A 20,033-nucleotide genomic window follows, 5' to 3' on the forward strand; every position below is an offset into this window, starting at 1 on the left:
CCTTACAGAATATCCATTCTCGTTTCAAATACTAATACCCAAGCAAGATGATTGCAAGTAATAGTAATCGATTTATAAACAGCTGCGAAAGATTTGGGTGAATTCATAAAATGAATAAATGTAAACAGGAGCTCCCTTCAAGTTGCTTACCGGTGGTGCGCATTGCATGCATCATATCACTCCAATTTGAAATTAGCCTTCTCATCATTTACTAAAATGCAAGAAATCTATTGTGTTACTCTATTAATTGAGGCATTAAAACTTTCCTTCTAGAATGATTTTTTTAAATGTCTAGCCCTTACCTATACTTGATTTTTATACGTGAAATAAAGAATAAAAACTAAAAGCTCATTTTTTAAATATTAAAGTAAGAATATCAATAGAGAACTTCCTCAGCTTTATGTAAATAGTCGATCGTCCAATTACGCAATTGTTTTTTTGGCTGGAAATTTCTTTGTAGGATGAATGACAGCTTCAAAGGTTATTGCTTGATTAAAAGTTGCCCCGGTTTTATTATAATTTAATAAGAATATACGGGTATACGTCAGAATGAACTCAAACAAAATATCCAGCGCACATTACGTTTCGTCGGACTGTGCCCATCCTGCAAAAGGTTAACAGCATTCTTCTCCATCCTTAGTGCTAAGCTAAACTGTAAGATTCTTAAAATTTTAATTAAATGGCTATCAAAATTATTTTATTCGTTCATGTTTCCCATTATAAAGCGAGTGAGGCACCTTTACACTTTTTTTTTGCATTAGTTAATGAAGATCTCACAAGTTGTACGTCCTTATATTCATCGAGCAAGGAAGACTTCTGCTTCCATCGACTCGAAAGAGAACTTCTATACTTCTCACATTATTACTATTCATAACTTCAGTTCCTTCAGGGAACAGAATACGTAGAGTACAAGTCGAAACGACCACGGCGATCGGAATAATTCATTGGAAAAAATTCGTTAAAATTTAAAAAAATAACTCGATGTATCCCCAAGGGCAGAGCGTCTGCAACTTTTAAGGCAGATCTTGAACAAGAACGGGTCACTGGGATCACGCAGGGTGCAACGGAACCTGAGAAATGGCAAGAGATATCTTTATATCCGCAATGAACACATTGAACATAAGGTCGCATCGCCAAGTGACACGAATATCGGCCGTAATTCTCTCTGGTTTTTTTCTCGCAACTTTTAAACAAGGTATGAAGATGTGGGTAAATTGATACCGGTCCGAAATGGTACCATGAATATTTAGATTTATTTTCGTCTGAATTTTGACATGATATGGAACTTATTCGCGCACCATGTAGCGTATCGTGTTCTGAATTTCAACCTTTCCTCCTTAATTCCTCCTGCTTTCCCACCCCCCCTACTCACTCCAGGAATTTCTTTGGAAACCGAAATGGTGCACGCTAAGCCGCTTGTCCTGAATGAAAAAAAAATGCCTTTAAGGTGCCTCCCATTGCATTCCAAAGCTCTCCGTCTTCACACTTCCCTTCTCCCTCACTCTCTCCCCCTCGTGGAGACATTAGCGGCACGAAAGAGGAACGACCGAAGAGGTCGAATTTGAATGCGAGAGTGGAGAATCAAACTACTCCCTTTACTTCCGGCAAGTTGGTCAAATTACCCCACTCGTCCTTCCCTCCTGTTACAGACCTCGGCCAACTCATCAGAGTAATTTGATCCAAATAACATGACTGGGAAGCGGATCCCCCGACCAGCCAACGTTTCACGTGGAAGTCGAAAGAGATGCATGCCTCGAGTCGGTAAGGCAAGAATTCCCACGGATCACGAATGGCAACTCCGCGAATGCATAAATCCTTATGACTCATAAATTCATGCGGCGGTCGGACTTCGACTGCGTGAGGGTGGGTGGAGGGAATGGAAGACATCGATCGTGCCCCGTGCGAATACTCTCCTTCCCTCTCTTCTCCCTCTCTTACGCCGAGTACTACTTGCCGAATCCCTCGCGACTTTTATAATGCACACCCTATTGTGAAGTACAACGCTGCTTTCACACCAAGAGGATATCAGTCAAGAGCTGTCACATTACACCCTAAAAGGTAGAACGAAATTCAATCAAAATGTTGAAATATTCAGCAACCTTCATATCAACTCTGTAGCAGTAAAATAAAAAACTCCTGACGCTTCTCATTATTTAATTTTTTTCAATGACAACAACAGTTCCTTTCCACTCAATCTTAAGAATGATCATCACAATCATATACTTTTAAATATCAGTCGCGATGAGGATGGTATTAATGTTATGACGGCCCTCAAAAATACACCATCTTCCCTTCACACCCCGAAGACTATGAACCGATCCCATGATTAAGTTCATTACCTCATATTTCACCATACTGCATAGCGGAATATTCTATTTACCCAGAGAACGCCTTTGCCTTTTTGAAATGGTAATAAAATATTAAAAAATATCACGATGTCGTCAAAAACAAAAATTAGCCAAGTCAATTTTGTCCACAGAGAAATTTGAGGGCACTCAATTGAGATGAAATTTGTACAAGAAGTTCACATTGCCCAAAAAATTTAAATTTAAGATAAAATTATGATTTTTTGAATTTATTTGAATACTTTTCGTCGGGATGACACCCTGAACGAATTCAAGTTTAGTAAATTTAAAAGAGGCACAGCAAATGGTGTTAAGTTAGAGAATATACATTTTTCCGTTGTTTTGGGACCGTAATTGTCAAATTAGGCAATCCTGATTCATATACATGCGTCATTAAGTTATCAACGAAACGGAGGTTAGTGGGCAACGCATTTACAAGAAAATGAGTTATTTTAGCTTAGGAGAGGACGCATCGCAACGAAGCGTATTAATAAAGAAATGACGATGTTTTACATAAATCCATGTAGAAATCTAGTCTCAATCTAATTTTTCTTCTTAATAAGAAAAATGATTGTTTACTATACCTCAATAGTAATACTTTTTGCCCTACCAAAACGACAAATATTTTTATCCTACCTAAGCCTTTATGCATGGAAAAGATAAAAAATCAATAATGCATATTTATATATATGTATATATATATATATATATATATTATATATATATATATTATATATATATATATCTATATATCGGTTTCCACGCTAAAAGTTTAAAGTAAAACGCTGAAAAATATTTAAAATCCAAAGGTGGTCCAACAATTACTTGGAAAACACTTCCAAACTAGTCAAAAGGAAGTACCACAGCAAGGTTATGTGGGTTATACTACCTATTACTGTGAGTTACAGATGATGTTTGACTATTTTAATTATACTGGAATGAACATTAGAAAGAAGAATCAGGTATCAATTGATGGAGAGGATTTACGCTCATTATGCGGAATAGAAATCATTTGGTGCACCTTTAAAATGGCACTCGTAAAAATATGGTAAATAAAGTGGGTTTAGAAGTATAGCAAGTGGTTTTCATTTTTTTTAATATTGCATAGAAATAAACTAAATACAGATGGATATTGCAAAACTAAACCGGCCATATATATCGATTAACAAATTAAATGAAATTTTGCTTTAACAGAGGGCCTACGGGGACGCATGGACAAAATGAGAATTGAAAATATACTGATTTTCTGATGGCCATAAATAAAAAAGATAATACGAGACAAAATGGAAGGCTAAAAATAAAATGCGAGAGGTGGTAAATGGAAGACGTCAACGTGATGTAATATGAAGGGTTGAAAAAGACTGGCAGGCAGCACGATAGCATAGAGGACAGCGACAAACAAGTTCGCGGATTGATGACCTACGATTACTAAGATGACACTTGATAAAGGTAAGCTCATTAAACGAAAATTTCTCAGGAAATTCAAGCATAATGCAAATAAGCAGTGTATTTATAATATTAGGGAAGACACATGGAAAGGTTGTGCTAATTTCTGCTTAAGCATATAACTGTTCCATCAAATTATGACAAAAATAATGTGCAAAAAATGGCAAATACGAAAAATATATGAGCATAAGATAACCCTAAATCAGACGTAATGTATTAGCATCAATGCACATCGATGCCAAAACGAACGCTAATTTATTTCACAGTACTCCGATTAATGATCTTTTTTTCAAATTGAACAAAAATATTTTCTGCATGGGTAACCCCAGTAAAAAGTTTTAGCTAGACAAATCTCTACGTGATAAATTAAAACAGTTCTTACCCAGCGCTGATGCTAATAGAAAAAACATTTCAATTGCGAGAGAAAATACACATAAAAACTCAATTTCTGGCGGAAAAAAAATTACTTAAAGTTTGGCAAAGACCCGTAAAAACAGGAATTTGAATCACCACGTGGTTTTCCACAAACAGTAAAAGATACGAAATATTTTTTAAAAATAATTAAAAAGTTGAACACTTGCGCGCAAGCCCCAACGAAAAAGAATGGGAAAAAGTCATGCGCGCGGGAGTTTTGGCAAACGACGTCACGCCGCGACATTTTAAAATGGAATCGGTGATTGCTTTAAACGATCTCTAGCACTCGGAAAACTTTTGGCACGAAGGGGCGAGATTGATGGCAGAGAGTTTAAGTGAGGACGAAAGCGAGGCGCGAGGCGTGCGTGCAAAGGGAAGCCAAGGGCCTTAGGTCCCGCAAGAATCGTTTTAGAAACTGCTCCGGGAAGGAGAGCTGGAGTTGAAGGTCGAATTGAAGAGAAAGGAAACACTACTCCGGAGATCGAAAGCAGAGCGATATGGAAGGATATGAAATCCAAGGCACATCGCCATACCGAAGGCGAGAAGAGAAAGAAAGAGCAGATACGCCACTAGCAAAAGAAACGTGGGAGGGAACGAAATAAATTACGTTTATATCTTTACTACACAAGAGGAAGTCCAAAAGCACATTTTTTCTAACGAAGCATATCTTTCAAGGGTATAATTTATTGAGTCTTTATTATGTATATTTTAGTATAATTCTCCATGAGGAGTTAAGTAGTAGACAGTTACTAGTTAAAGGTGTTACACTAGTTGACAACAACTTGTTACATTTGTTGACAGATACAGTTGAGAATTAGTCAGAGGAGTTAAGTAGTTAATAATAATAACTCAAAGAGGAGTTAAGCACAAAGTTGACTTATTAATATACTACTTAAATACTGTAATTAAGTATTTGAATTAGAGAACATCTACGACGTGATATTTGATTAACAAACAAATCCGAAAAATAACTTTATAGGGAAAAAATTAAAAGAAGCTAAGAAAGAGGTATTATATATTTCAAACCATTTTTTGGGATATTTCCTACTTGAGTTATATGTTGTTAATGTTCCTGATGTTAATGATTATGAGGGAAAAGAAACTGTTTTACAGGTAACAAATTTTAATGAAAATCAGCTATACTAGAGGAAACCTTTGGTGAATCAATTAGAGATGTATTACGAATCCATTTTATTAGTGGAATATAAACCTTTTATACAGTTTTATTACATGTTTATTATGGACAAATTTTTAAAATAAACTATAGAGAATAAAATTTGACATATCGCTAAAAAATGTAAACTAAATTTTCTCATAATATCCTGACCTGAAACCGGTGTTTCAAGTTTTCCCCAGACATCTTATCATGTTGTCAAAAATTTTCCATACACATATCTCTCATTTCTCTTCCATATAAAATTACCATAAAAGAAAAATTATAATGCAATGGACTTTGCAAAATATTTCTGTAATTCAATCATGACAGAAAAATCAGGAACATTCTGACGACTTGAGTTAAACTACGAACGGAAAAAATACGTTTGGCAATAATTTTTCGCAAGCTTATTGGCAGCAACTTCAATATTTCAACACTCAAATTTGCATATCCTCATCTTCTAAATGATACATTGCAGTCTCACTAGTATGCTATTAATTAAAAATGTACACGAAAACACTTCTAAACCCCGAACTACGATTGACGCCTACCGATACCTTTCTATTTCAAACTATGTGTATATTCACAAAATTTTAATTAAGAACTTAACTGCCCGACCTGACATTCATCATTGACTCATTTCCTTAGCATATGTTCAGCACTTGCGAAATTTTAAACAGCTACGTTTGACGGGAGGAAAGAAGCAAGATAAGGATTTTGAGTTCAATCCACTGAAATTCCTGTATGTGGCATCGTAGAAAGGGTATAGCTGTAAGGAAATGCGTGTGACGAGTAAAAGCACATGGATTAGGTATTAGGCCCCGAACGACCTTCATTCCGTGCGATAAGGGACGATGAAGCAATGTTCGTGTGTCTGGGAGCGCGCAACTTTCCCATCTGACTCACGTGCAAGTGGCCGGCTGCGCTGGAGTTGTTTGGGGCCGAAGCTATCCGCCACTCCTCGTCTTGCCCCGGGAAACAGACTCGCCTCTCGGCGGCAGGAACCGGATTACTACGGTGCAGTTGGTGGCCAGTCGAGGGGACTGAAGGTAGGGTTGCCATGCTGCTCTGGTGTGGGCGGGGACCGTAGCAATGGGTCACGTGAGGCTCTGGGCCCTGATGCATTCCCTCGTCACTTGTTTGAAAAAATCCCCTGGAAGAACAGGTATGTCCTATCTCTACCCACTCTCACGACCCTGCCACTCGAAAATCTATCCTAGCACGGAGCACTGAATGGAAATGTTTCTTGTCATTTCATTCCTGCCGGCCGAGTGGGAATTGTCATCTTGATTGAAAACATTAATTTAGTTTCCCATTTATGTATTTACTAAATGACTATTATTCATTACGAAACGATATGACATTCTAAAACTACCTTTAAGTTCTAAACTTGTGTGTCTGATATAATATTAGCAATTTTACTGCCTTTCGGTTAATAATGAGTTCAATAATTAAATCTTACCTCAATTTGTTTTCATCCAGTATGAGTTTCCCGAAGTATCGCACTTTCCTCTTTGAGCTTAATCATGAATAACAATTTTTCGCCGGGCGTAATGTGTATATTGTGGTTCTTAAATCTCTTTTCCTAGTCATTCAAATTATAACTTAGCTATTTAATAGTACCTTAGTAGAAATGCTATAAGCTTAGCTAAAACTTTTGTGAACGTTCTTTTTAAGAAATAAACAAAATGATACTAAAAATAAATTGCATGGAAATTTTCTGACTCATGACCGATGAATTCATAGTCCCAACGTATTATAAAAAAGCTTCGAGCACTAGATTTTCTGTGAATGCCAGTAATTTACGGAAAGGATATACGCCCGAAATTTACGGCAAAAATAGCGCGCGCTATCACCATGACACGCTATTGGTGCAAGCAATCCAATAAAAATTCTGAGCTAACATAATTGGTTTATTTTCCCTTCACACATTCTTTCGTGAAAAAAGCTGCAAAAAGAATCAAACTTGAGCGAATGCGAAAAATTAGACAAAATATTGTACAAACATAAAGCCACACTGGGAGAATGCTTGCGAAATAAATATTGACCAAAGAGGAATATATAGTGTTCATTAACGGTGAATAAAAACCTGTGATCGTTATTGCCGCTGTAAAGATAAATAACAGCGTAGAGAAGCACCCACACCAGAGAAAAAAATCTCCCCGGAAACTCAACGCATTAACTCCATACACTACTTCGAATACCGTACGAGCCGAATTCGTCGACGTTAGTACCGATAGTAAGCGAATCGGCGGTGTCGGGAACCAACCTCCCGTCGGAAGGCCACGATTCCCACCGGTGTTCCGGCGGCAACTGGTCCGCTCTCCGCGAAGACGACGGCGGTCCGCAGGGATGAGGGCTTGGGGGGGCTGGAGTTGGCGAGGGGCGGGTTTGAGGGAGGTAGGGGAAGGGAGGGTACTGAAGGCGAGGTGGAGGTGGAAGGGAAAAGGATGAGGGGGCGATGTGGTGGGAGGAATCGATTGAACAACCTCCCGTCTGCCCCCCCCCACAGCCCCATCTCATCCGCCCATTCCCTACTCTCCCCGACACACACAACGCTCTCTGGAGTCGGCCCATGCGCAGTGGGTGGATGGCATAAAAAGGAAGATTATACACACAAATGAGGAGATGGCTATGTGTGTGGTGTGGGGGGGTGAGAGGGATATGGGATGAGCCCAGAAGGCTACTGAGGTTCGGGAAACGAGGAGGAGGCTGGGCGGGGTAGTAGGAAATAAAGGCAAATGGATAAATAAAATGACTATATATTCGAACATATATATATATATATATATATATATATATATATATATATATATATATATATATATATATATATATGTACATATGTTGTATATAATTTTATATATAATTATATATATACATGTATATGTGTATGTATGTATTTATGTTGTATATATATATATTATTTTTTGCAGGGAAAAGAAGCGAAATGGGGAGAGCGGGGAAAAAAGATCACCATGTAACTTCGACATGTCAATAAAGTGAGAAAATGTCGAATTTTTCCGCGGCATCTGGGCAAACATCGACAAATGACCTCGTTACCCGTGATTATTTTCACGAGTGGGCAAAAATAAGAAAAATTTTTAAATGAATCACCATTTACTGCCTATTTTATATTTCAGATTTAACATTAGCTATACATAAATCTGTACATTTGGGATTCGTCAAAAAACGAAAGAAAACGTTTATCCCAGCAAAAAAAGCTAAATATCTTATGTATGATTTTGTGAAGGATAACCACGGATAGTGAGATTTTGACTCACAATGAACTGAAAAAAAAAGGTTTATTCTTTAGAACAAAGTTTTAATATACTATATTATTCTTTGGTACCATTAGTATTCAAGGTTGTCTTTTTACCACCATATTTAAATATTCTATTTTTCTATCGTCTAGGATTTGATTGAGACTTCAGATTTGACTTCTATCCGCCAATTGAAATCACATATTTTAAACTGGCAATTGCCACATTCGCGAATTACCTTCGCTACCTTCTAAAAACTTATTGAATACCGATTTAATTTCCTAATCGAAAAATGTCTCTGTTTGTTTATTTGGACTGGAAAAAGCATTAATTACGGTATTATGACTATTCGTTCTTCAAGTCCTTCTCATAGCTGAATAATATGTTTAACTTGCATTAAAGTTAATTGTACAAGTAGAATGTCTTTTAAAAAAATAACAAAAGTGGAACTTTGCTCTTTACTTAAAATAACAAAACCAGAGCATTACTTTTTTAATAACGCCTAACCGTTTGTGCGTAATATTTCCTCTAGTTAAGATAATGGATTCTAGTATTTTTATTTAAGTTTATATAATCACACAATTCTTCCGCTAATCAATAAACGTCTGCACCCAGACAAGAAAAAAGATCACCTTTAAATGACTCATAAGGTGCTATTTGTCACTTCACAACTATCGTGAAAAAGAAAAAAGTGTTCCGAAAAATTCGAATCATTTGCCACATTCTAACGCACACAGCAGTTCATAACTTTACCCGGTATTAAAGTACTTCCCCTAAGCTATTTCATAGGCCGGAATATATGTACCGATGCTCACGACATCCGTGCTTGCACATTCCATCACACCCGCCCGATGGTTTCGATTCAAAGCACATAACGATCTCAAGCATACGAAGCGCATAACAAATAAGTATGAACCAACGCAAGGTAATTTCCAATACACCACCGGAGAAAGGGTATGCGGGTAGCTTTACATTCCCTCTGTTCCGCGCACCCTCCCTCTGTCTCGAGAACATCTTCGCCCTCCCCATCGCCCCCGTCTGCCGGCTGGCTGTTCCGTGCGATTGATTCGAATTGAGCGCTGGTCACTCAATTGGGAAGGGAAGGCACGGAGTCGTCTGAAGCATTATGGGAAGGATGGGGAGGATACGAGGAGACGCGCGGCAGGGGCTAAGAGATGAAAATAAATAAAAATCCTAACGGCGAAGGGACAGGATAAGATATGAGGAACGGAAGGAAAAAGATAGGAAATTGGAATTGATGGGGCGGATGGAAGAAGAAGTAGGGAAAGAAGAGGAGTGGAATAAAACAGGGAAAAGCAGAAATGGTCGGTTAAGTACGGTGGCTGAATAAGTAAACGAGATGACTGGAGACAGAACGGATTAAGAAAATAAGACAACATATCTCGATCAGCTATGTATTAAAAACGCCGTCGATCGCTCACCATCCATCCTATTACCAAATTTCATACAATGTCCGGAAGACTTAAAGCCGCAAGCGAGTCATTTGATCAACTCCTGTCTCAAGAGTTTCTTGAAAAACCAAGATATACATCATGCTTCTATGACGAGTGGAATTCCACTTCATAATGTATTACGCATGAAGTCATGCAACAAAAAAGTAGAAATATTTGACTTATTAAAAAAATTATCGAGGGAAGTAACATAGATAACAATTGTAAATATTCTTGAAAATGCTTTCGTACAAAATTTCATTCATGTAATTCCGAACCGGATTCCATCCATTAAATGACTTGTTGTAAATCTATGTGGGAAAAATAAAAAAAAGAAAAATATTCCTACTATTAGAACAAAAATCGGTAATATCTTGTTTTTTCGGGTTTGATAGATGAAAAAAAATAACGCATGATTACCATTCGAAACAACGACAACTTGATAGTTGCTCACATTATAATGTATTGAATGAACTTTATATTATATATGCAAATACGCAATGCACATGAACTATGAGACAAATGAATATATAAGCGGCAATAAGCATGCCACAGTGGAAAATGTCGACGCGTGTTGTGCCATTGATAAGGCAATACGAGAAAGGAGTAGGCAAGGGGGGTTTAGTCTAGGCCACGAGGGAAGAGGGAGGTGGATGCTTGGCTTGAAGGTGGGATTGGTTCGAGTAGGGAATACGGCGCACGAGGGAATGGCGGGGAATACGGGACTCAAGGCCCACCGCCATATACCGCGATCCCCGTCCCACCCCGCCCTATCTCCCACCCCAGGCCCCGACCCTAACTCGCTCATATTCTTCTGCCTTAGCGTTCGGAATCCCAACTCCACTCCTCCCACCGCACCCTACTTCTTCATCCCTTCCCTCGCCGTCACCCGCGACAGACAGACTCCCCTACTCGCTCAGACGCTGCGTCACAGCACACCATCGGAGCGAACAAAAGGCGATCCAAGCTCCCGCGATCCGAATTCACTCCATTCTCCCCGCTCTCCCTTTCCCTCTTTCTCTATCTTTTGTGCTCTCATTCTCTCCTTTCTCTCCATTCTCTCTTTCGCTCCCTTCCATTATCTCCGAAATATCACCACTTTTTTTGTTATCTGTCTTCGGCCTTTCCTTTTGTTCTCTTCCTATCCCACCCCTGCGTCGTCGTCCCACACTCCGACACTCCCACTAATGTGTTTCGACTCTATTAATCCCTCCTTAGTTATCTCCTATTTTCACCCTACTCACCAATTTAACATATACCTACGGTCACCAAAAACCCTGAAAAACACGGTTATAAAAATATTAAATAGATGTAAATATTATGTAAATTTTTAGATGCAGTGGCTAGAGAAAAATAGTATTAGATTGTTTTTAAAAACAATTTGCTATGAGTTTATTAACCGATTTCACATAATATAAATATCTACAATAAAAAAAACAAGAAAAATGAATAATTAACCATACCGTATTCTAAGATTTTGTTTGGGTATTAAATATAAAATGGCACCGTTTCATTGGAGATACGAGCTAGGTACATGAACTATTCACAAATGACTAACAAATCAAATGAGCTAAGCTGCTTTAATATTCGTGATTTTAACCAAAAATACACCTTAGTCGTAAACTCCCTATTTACGATACAAATATATGAATAAGTTGAATGTTTCCTCCATGTGACATCCCATAGAAAACGATGCGAAGGAGAGATATCGGGTTGAATTACATTGCTAGTCATTGTGAATGTTCTAAACCCTTTTCATTCTCTCTTTTTCACAGATCCACATGCCTGAATCAAAAGCTTTAAATACTTAATAATTATCTAATGGTCATTTACTCATAAAATGGTATTTTTTATAACAACTTGTGCAAAGTTATGAAATTTGAAGAAAGAATAATCTCTCTATAAGCTGATTACTTATTTATAGTTGAAGAAATGGTAATGCAAAATTCGAGAGATGTTGAATAAGGAGTGACCCTACTTGATTCTCCCTCCAATTTGTCGTAAAAAATTTTGGTGAATGTTATATTAAAACGTAAATTCAATATTAATGCGTGGTAAAAGCGTCATCGATTCGATTCCATTGAGGAGTAGGTGGCTACCGTTGTATTTTGGACATATGTTTATTTCGCTTAGGCAAGCAGCCTTCTAATGACCCTTACTACGAGGGTATGTTTCCACATTGAGGAAAAGATTAATGTGACCAGTGGCTACGTTTGTACATCATAATTTAAACGTAGCACATTTGACTTTGATTTTTGTGGTACACTCAACGACGGCTTGCTAAAAAATGTAATATTTACGATTTATATGGCCCTGGACAATATTCAATACATCCCTACAGTTGAATTTTCTGGTTCAAAATTCTAGTAAAATATACCACACCCTCTGAATGTGACAAATGATACCAGCGTAGTCATTGATTTGGCTTTTTTTAGCTGGTTGTGCCATCGACTCAAATACATTTCCTGTTTGTTCTCAAGAACAAAATGAAGAGCTAGTTTTCTTCTGCAATGATAACCTTTGAAGAAAACTCCTCTTCTTCCAACCCACATCAGCATTAACTGCAAACAAAGGGAGTTTAAGTGATGGTAGTTGGAAGTACCACGAAAATTTCAATATTTCTGCTATTGATCTTAAATTCAACTGACGATATCCTCTCACAACGGTAGCAGCAGTGCTAATATCTACTTCTGTAATAACAAATGCTCCGAGTTCCGAGTACATCTCCCTTTGAAATTGATTGCCTCTTATATTTCACAATTTTAAAGTCTTCAGAGAGAATAAAATATTTTTAATACTTATACGTAGGTCTAGGCTTACTCTTTCTTTTATTTGTTCAGATGGAAGCAACATTTTAAATAAGCATTGCGTGTGACCTCCCTTCTTTCCCGTAGGCGAACTGAACACGTTTAAACTTGCAGCATCTGCCTCTGACTTAACAGTGGTGTCGAACAAATAACCCTTTTTCTTACTTATATTTTACATAAACTAAGCAATATATCTTAAACTTTATTTTATGCTCAATAAATTGTACCAATAAAATATATCTGAGCACAGTCTGTTAAAACAATTTTTGATTCTGATATTTAGGAATTTATTTAACTTAATTTTTTTATTATAATTTATTATCAGATAGACGATTAAACGAAAAATTTCATATATTTCTGAAATGAAATAACAATAGAATGGTCCTATCAAGTTATGCCAGGTAAATTTTTAAATTAATAACAAAAGTTTTGAGTGATTATTGTAAGGAAAGAGTTTCAAATTCCTTATGAAAAAATGTAATACTGCTATCTTCATTTATTGAAAACATACCTCAAGAAAGACAATTTGCCATTTAAAGTATGATTATATAATTTAGTGCTAAAGAATACATAATACAAATGAGCAATACGATCTTAGTCACTTGATTGAAAACAGCATATTTCTAAAAAAAGACTAAAATAAATGCTCTCTCAAGCAATTTTAATGGCTTTGTATCACCACATATTTCCATGAAAGCCACCGTTTAACGCCGACGGTGCTTTTTTCTTTGAACCGTTCAAATATCGTCTTACCGCCTTCACTGCCCTTCTTTTTATTTACCCATTTATTCTGCTTCTCTGCTATATCAGGTTTCTGATTCATTAATCTTTTCTTGAAGTCTACAGATTCATATTTTTTACTCTCCTTCAACTCGCTCCCTACGCATCTAAATCCCAAACCCTGAGGTTCGCTCATTCTTCTACTTCATGCCCAAAGTACGTTATGCTTAAGACTGGTAATATACGCGCCGAAGAAATGAAATATGAGGGTAAATTCGTGCGTATGAATATGAATTTTCTCATGGGGAACGCTTTCCTGGACGGATTACAGTTCGAACTGGGCAGGCACCTACGCAAAGAAATCCATTCATTTGCTCTCTACCATAAATTACAATGAACCCGTCTCTTTTCTTTTCTCTGTAAAATAATTCTTGCATCAATAATTGTAATTTAGCAGAAATATTTATTTGAAAATTTTGCATAGGACTAGATGGGTAAAATTGAAGCTGCATGAACATGAAAACACATTTCCTATGCCTAATTAATTATTTGATTCCTTGTGAATTCAAATAAATTCAAGACACTTGAACCTTGTCATTATATTTAAAATATATGTATAATGGAATAGTAATGAATTCTTCCATTTACGAAATAATTTTAAAAATATTTTACAATAAAAAACCATTGTATCATAAAGTCATTTTAACTTGTCATGGATATCTTTGTCCAAATAATAAGATATAACTTCCTTTGAGGGCCAATGTTGAGGAGAGAATAAAAACTCTAACTAGATAGTCATGATCTCCCAAAAGATGGAAGAGGAGCAGAAATAATGTGTAAGACATGCACTCGTCAAATAATTTGCATTGCTGTGGTGTGGTCAAGGGAGATAAGTCGAAACCTGTTTCACGACTCATTCGCAAACGACATGGTTCCAATGGTTCCTTAGCCGCCGTGGAATGGCAGAAACGGCTACCCTCAACTCTTTTCTGAAAATGGAGTAGCCTATGCACAAGGAGTGCAATTTAGAGACGCTGGTAGTATGAGGATGAAGAAAACAGGAATGAAGTACCAGAGATTTTGTGGAAAATAAGCATACTACAAAAGCTTTATGATGTTACTCTAGCTATAAGGGTCTACGATAATGCAAACTTAAATTAATGAAAGACATTACGTTCTGATACAAATAGCTTCAAAGACCGTGGTAGGTATGAAAATATGTGGCCTACCCTTTGCCTTTAATCCAACAATTTTGTGTTAGGCATGGCTTCTTATTTTAGGCTAAAGTTACAAAGAAAAGGCACTCATCAATACAGCTATTCAAACATAATTACTCTGAGCTGTGGATACAGCACTTTAAGAATGTTGCTTCAATAGATCAATAAAAAGTATAAAAATCCAGTCACCAGGAACCATAATTGGTATGAAAGATATTTAAGATTAATTCTATATTAGAACAAATTAATTATATTTTATTTAAATTTTATTCTATGGATTAATTAGAAGAGAAAGTTAGAAGAAACGCCAACATATTTCGCCTATTATGCTTGCAAAACTTGTTAAGAAAAAAATATAATTAAAATGATTTCGATGCCTCTTTAGACAAAGCCATACGGAGTGTACAGTAGCAACTAAACAGAGTTAAAATTAAACCAGATGTTGAATTTTGATCATTGTAATGCAGTAGGGATATTGATGATTTTTAAATATTCATATGATATAGATGCATATGTTTCCCAACAATTCATTTTGGTGCCAATGGGAGACTCAGGGCACATCTTAAATGAAGAATTGGGCTTTACAAGATACATTGAAAATTAATTACCGGTATAGGTAATATGTGATGTAACATTCTTTTTTGTTGGTAAATAGTCAATGGATAGACTAGCTGATCATATATCTTCGTTTCTTTTTCATCGCGGTCGTCGGCCATTTTAATTGGTGAAAGTGATTTTACAAAAGTTTGTTTGTCAAATGAAATTAATGTGAAATTGTTTTCAAAGCATATATCATACACTTTTCTCCAAATAATAAACGAAAACATAAGAGAAACTGCAACTATCATTGACTTCACCGTGATCTCTTCACAATACACATGACAAAATTATCACTGACTGCTAATGCATAATAAACAGAATGATTCTTTAAGAAAATTTTCCTTCTTATCTGAAGGACATTTAAACACATTATTCCAATTTAATGCTTATGCAGCATAAATATATAATGTTTTATAAATAATTAGATTTGGATCAAAAAAGGTTTTAATGGAGTGGATGAAATAATTTTTCTAATCAATCAAAGGGGACTCCACATGGATAAATTTTTGATGAACTTTTTTTCGCGCTTTTATTATAGCATATTAAAAGGAAAATAATAACTTGCATATAAACGATTAAAAGAATCTTTTAAACATTTCAAACTGAGTTTGAAATTTAATTTAGCTTAGTAGAATTTGTTTCTGTTCACCATATATCTCAATAATTATGAGTCAAATGAAACCAATAATTTTTATTTTGCGTCATGTGAATACTTGTATTGAAATCTAAAGTTTGATATACCCTAGGCTTCCCTAAACCATAAATAAAATTTATATTACTGTCATCTAGTGCTCCTTTTTGCGAATAATTTTCAATTCTAAAAAGCTGGAATCTTACCGAGCGACACAAATGAAGAAGCCAAGGAAAAATTATGCACAGTATCCATTTTTTTTACCAGTGCGCACGATTTAAAACCTAATTTACTTTTAAGCACAACTTGAGTTTTTCTAACTTTAACATATTTCACGTACGCAGCTTATTTGTCGGTTTCAGCAGGGTACTCCATTGTGAAAGTGACTGTAAATTACCAAGTAGCTTGTACAGTAGGAATGGTGTGGGAAAATAAGCTACACTGTCTTCGAAACTCGCCTAATATAAGGGGACTAAATAAATACAAACAGCGACACGTATCGGTTTTTATTACTCTCATCTCCACCACGACTCCCTAACTCTCTTCTCCATCCATTGATCGTCATCTCACTCCGAAGCATTCGACCATTTCTTCTATTCCTCCTTTCTCGGCTCTCTCCGTCTCTTCAGTGATCGCCTTCCTGGGAACTAAACCCTTACTCCTTCCTCCCGCGAACAACGTAGGAATGGGCAAAAAAGAAAGGAAGAGGGAGAGCACTCATAACCCCAAACGATGCCAAAAATTGGAGTCTTTGCTCCGAAGAGAAGGAGAGATCAATGCGTTCCCTCGTTCATCTCCTCTGACGTCTCATGCCTCTGGTCTTCTCGACGACTTCACCGGCGGCAAATGACGAAACGGAAAAAGGGAATGGGTTGAATATAGCCCATCACAATTTAATACACTTTATGATCGATTATATTGACGCGATTTTATGAAAATAAAATACGAACAATATTTATATTATGATGGAATTATTGCGAGTGCACTTCTGTAAAAATTTTGTTTGTGACAAATATTTCAGGTAGCTCTATTATTTAGTCTCATTTGTAAAATATGCAAGGATTTGTATATTACTTTTTATATTTTTACAAATGTCCCCGCTTTCCGGAAGGTTATTGGTGAGTTCGCTGTATTCCTATTCCTAAAATTACTCTAATGCTATTCAAATGGCCTGAGGGCAACAAGTATGATGTTCTTCTGAATTACTTCAGCTAATAGTGCTAGTGGCTTACTGACGTTGGCTGCATGAACTCAATTGGAATAAGAGCTATTGGGATATATAGGGTATCTGGCGGCTATGTATACCTCGAGCGGAAATGTAAACCATCGTGATTCACTTTTAAGCACAACTGAAATGATGGAGACGGGAAATACGTAACGTATTCTTCAGGCTAGTCGGCAGGAGTGGTACTGTATCCACATCAGCTAAAGTATTAAGTTCGATTCCAATTCGACAGGATAGATTAGATTTATGCCTAAAACCCTTCAACTAAATTGAAAACGAAAAAATAAGAAACTCAGCCATTCTTAATCAATTGACCTATCCAGTTCGACGCCAAAAATAAATTAAAAATCTACGCATGAAGAAGTAAAGAGAAAAATGTGATACCATAAAATAACACCAGGGGCAGCGATGTAACGCCCTCGCCAGCTAAATCAAAGGTCGCCAGTTTGATTCCCAACTAGGTTTTCCTTCACTTGGACCTTGGAGGTTTTTAACTGTCTTCACAGGATGCATGCCTATTGGCCAGAAGGCACTATTCAGTCTCCATCTCGCCACAAAAAAAGTTGTTTAATATTTTGCACAACAGCTTTTCAATAAGTATTTTGTGACTCCTACCAAACACAGAATCCATCATCCAACTCTTCATTAGATCCCTTTTCATCTCTGAGTAATTCCTTCCACCCATCATCGCCCACCATACCAAGTACTTCATTTCTTTTCTTCTCTGTCCATTTCATCTACTCCATCCTTCTCCATGCTCACATTTCAAAAGCCTCCAGTCTACGTATATCCTCCTGCTCAATGACCACGTTTCCGCGCCGCATATGGCTACGCTCCATATGAAAGTTTTTACAAGTCTTTTCTTAATATCCTTACTCAACGTCCCTCTCATCAACTCCCTCTTCCTTGTGAAAGCCTCTTTGCCTAGGCTAATTCTTCTCCTAACGTCCCAACTACTTTCATCGTGTTGGTCCAAAACACTACCGAGATACGTAAACTGTTCTAAATGCTCTAGTTTTTACCCTCCTATTTTAATGTTCGGCTTAGCCCTTTTCTTTCTAGCAAATCGCATAACCTTTGTTTTATTAATATTGATTCTCATCCCATATCTCGCATATAACGCATTGAATTTCCAATTCACTCAGCAATGCTTGTAACCCCTTGGCTGACAGATAAATTATATCTTGGTTATCAGTAAAGCTTACTAATTTTACGAATTTCCCTCCCACTTTCATTCCAATCTCCAGTTCTTCCCATTCTTCTTTAATCATTTTCTCCACATTACGTTGAACAGTACCAGTGACCATGAACAACGCTGACCTTCCTAACACTGCCCATGTGGACTCTCCTTCCCCCACCAGCACCTGAGCAGTCTGAGACATGTACAGGTTGAGGATTAGCCTCCTTTCCCTCCAATCTATTCCTATTTTCTACAATATACTCATTAATTTTTCCCAATTCACTCTATCAAACGCTTTTGCGAAATCTACGAAACAGGCAAATACCTCCTGGTTGTGTTCTATATTCCTCTCGATTAATAATCTCATTACTGCCATGGCATCACGCGTACCTCTCCCCTTCCTAAACCCAAACTGATCATCCCCTAACTAATCATTTGCCCTACTCTCTATCCTTTTATTTATGATCCTGAGAACAACTTTAGCTGCGTGGGATATCAAACTTATCGTCCTGTTGTCCTCACATGATGTAGCCTTTACCTTTTTCGGAATAGGAACTAAAACTGATCTCACAAAGTCTTCCGGCCAGATTCCCTCATAAATACTACGAATCAGCCCATATAGCCTTTTCCTCCCACATTTTCCCAAGCATTTTAAAAGTTCCACGGGAATGTTATCCACCCCCACGGCCTTATTTAGTTTCATCTCCGTTAATGCCCTTTCTATTTCATTGTCTAGTATTCCTGGACCTAAGCTATCTTCCTCTACGTCATGTTCCTTTTCAATGTCTAACTTTGTTGGTCTAATCTCTTTACTATACAGTTCTTCTATATACTCCTTCCACATCTCTTGTATTTTTCCTGTGTCAACTATTACCTTACCCGCCTTATCTCTAACTTCTATCGTTGATCTCCCTTTCTTACTTCCCGATCAAGATTTAACTTTGCTGTACAGCGCACCGATTTCACCCTCCCTCTGCAGACTTTCCATATCCTCGCACTGCGTCTTCCACCTTCTTTTGCTTTATTTGTTGTCCGCCTCAATTTATTGTTCAATGCTTTGAACTTCAATTTGCATAATTCTGTGTCGCCATTTTTCCATTTTCTTCTCTCAAACATCTTTGTTATCATTTCATCCGTGATCTATGGTCCCGTTGTTGTTTTGCTAATAACAGTTCCTATATTTTTGTTTGTGGCTCATATCTCCATTTTTTTATGTAGTCACATTTTTGCTCGATAATACTCAGCTTCATTCCCTCAAACATGTGATTTTCTCTACAGCCTGCTGATACTCCTTCCTTGTCAATCCATTTAAAGCTTCTACATTCCCTTTCCTAACCTGCCGCCGCTGATATATCTTTTTGAAACAGACGCTAAATATTTTAGGGACTAATATGGGGTTAAAATCCGTATTCACTCTCACAAGCTGTGCAAATTGACCACACAGTTCCTAAACCTGTGCCTAACAAGAATATAATCTAACTAATACCTTTCAGAGTCACCTGGTCTTTTCGTTGAATATCTACTTCTTTTGTGGTGTCTAAAACAAATGTTGGTGATGACTAAACCCTGTCTCCCCAA

General features: G+C 37.0%; 1 protein-coding gene across 1 annotated transcript in view; it reads right to left on the bottom strand.

Annotated features, from left to right (window-relative positions):
• Positions 1-7,001, bottom strand: part of LOC139697653 (delta-sarcoglycan-like) — a 400,626-nt gene extending 393,625 nt beyond the window's left edge. The window contains exons 1-2 of the mRNA XM_071596450.1: positions 6,824-7,001; positions 6,268-6,514 (exon numbers count right to left, since the gene is read on the bottom strand). Coding sequence (XP_071452551.1) covers positions 6,268-6,486 — 219 coding nt within the window. The 5' untranslated portion in view covers positions 6,487-6,514; positions 6,824-7,001. The remainder of the gene's footprint in view (positions 1-6,267; positions 6,515-6,823) is intronic.
• Positions 7,002-20,033: the final 13,032 nt, after the last annotated feature.

The sequence above is a fragment of the Hetaerina americana genome, unplaced genomic scaffold (genome assembly GCF_022747635.1).
Source record: "Hetaerina americana unplaced genomic scaffold, ioHetAmer1.1.p SCAF_8, whole genome shotgun sequence".
Classification (NCBI taxonomy): Eukaryota; Metazoa; Arthropoda; class Insecta; order Odonata; family Calopterygidae; genus Hetaerina; species Hetaerina americana.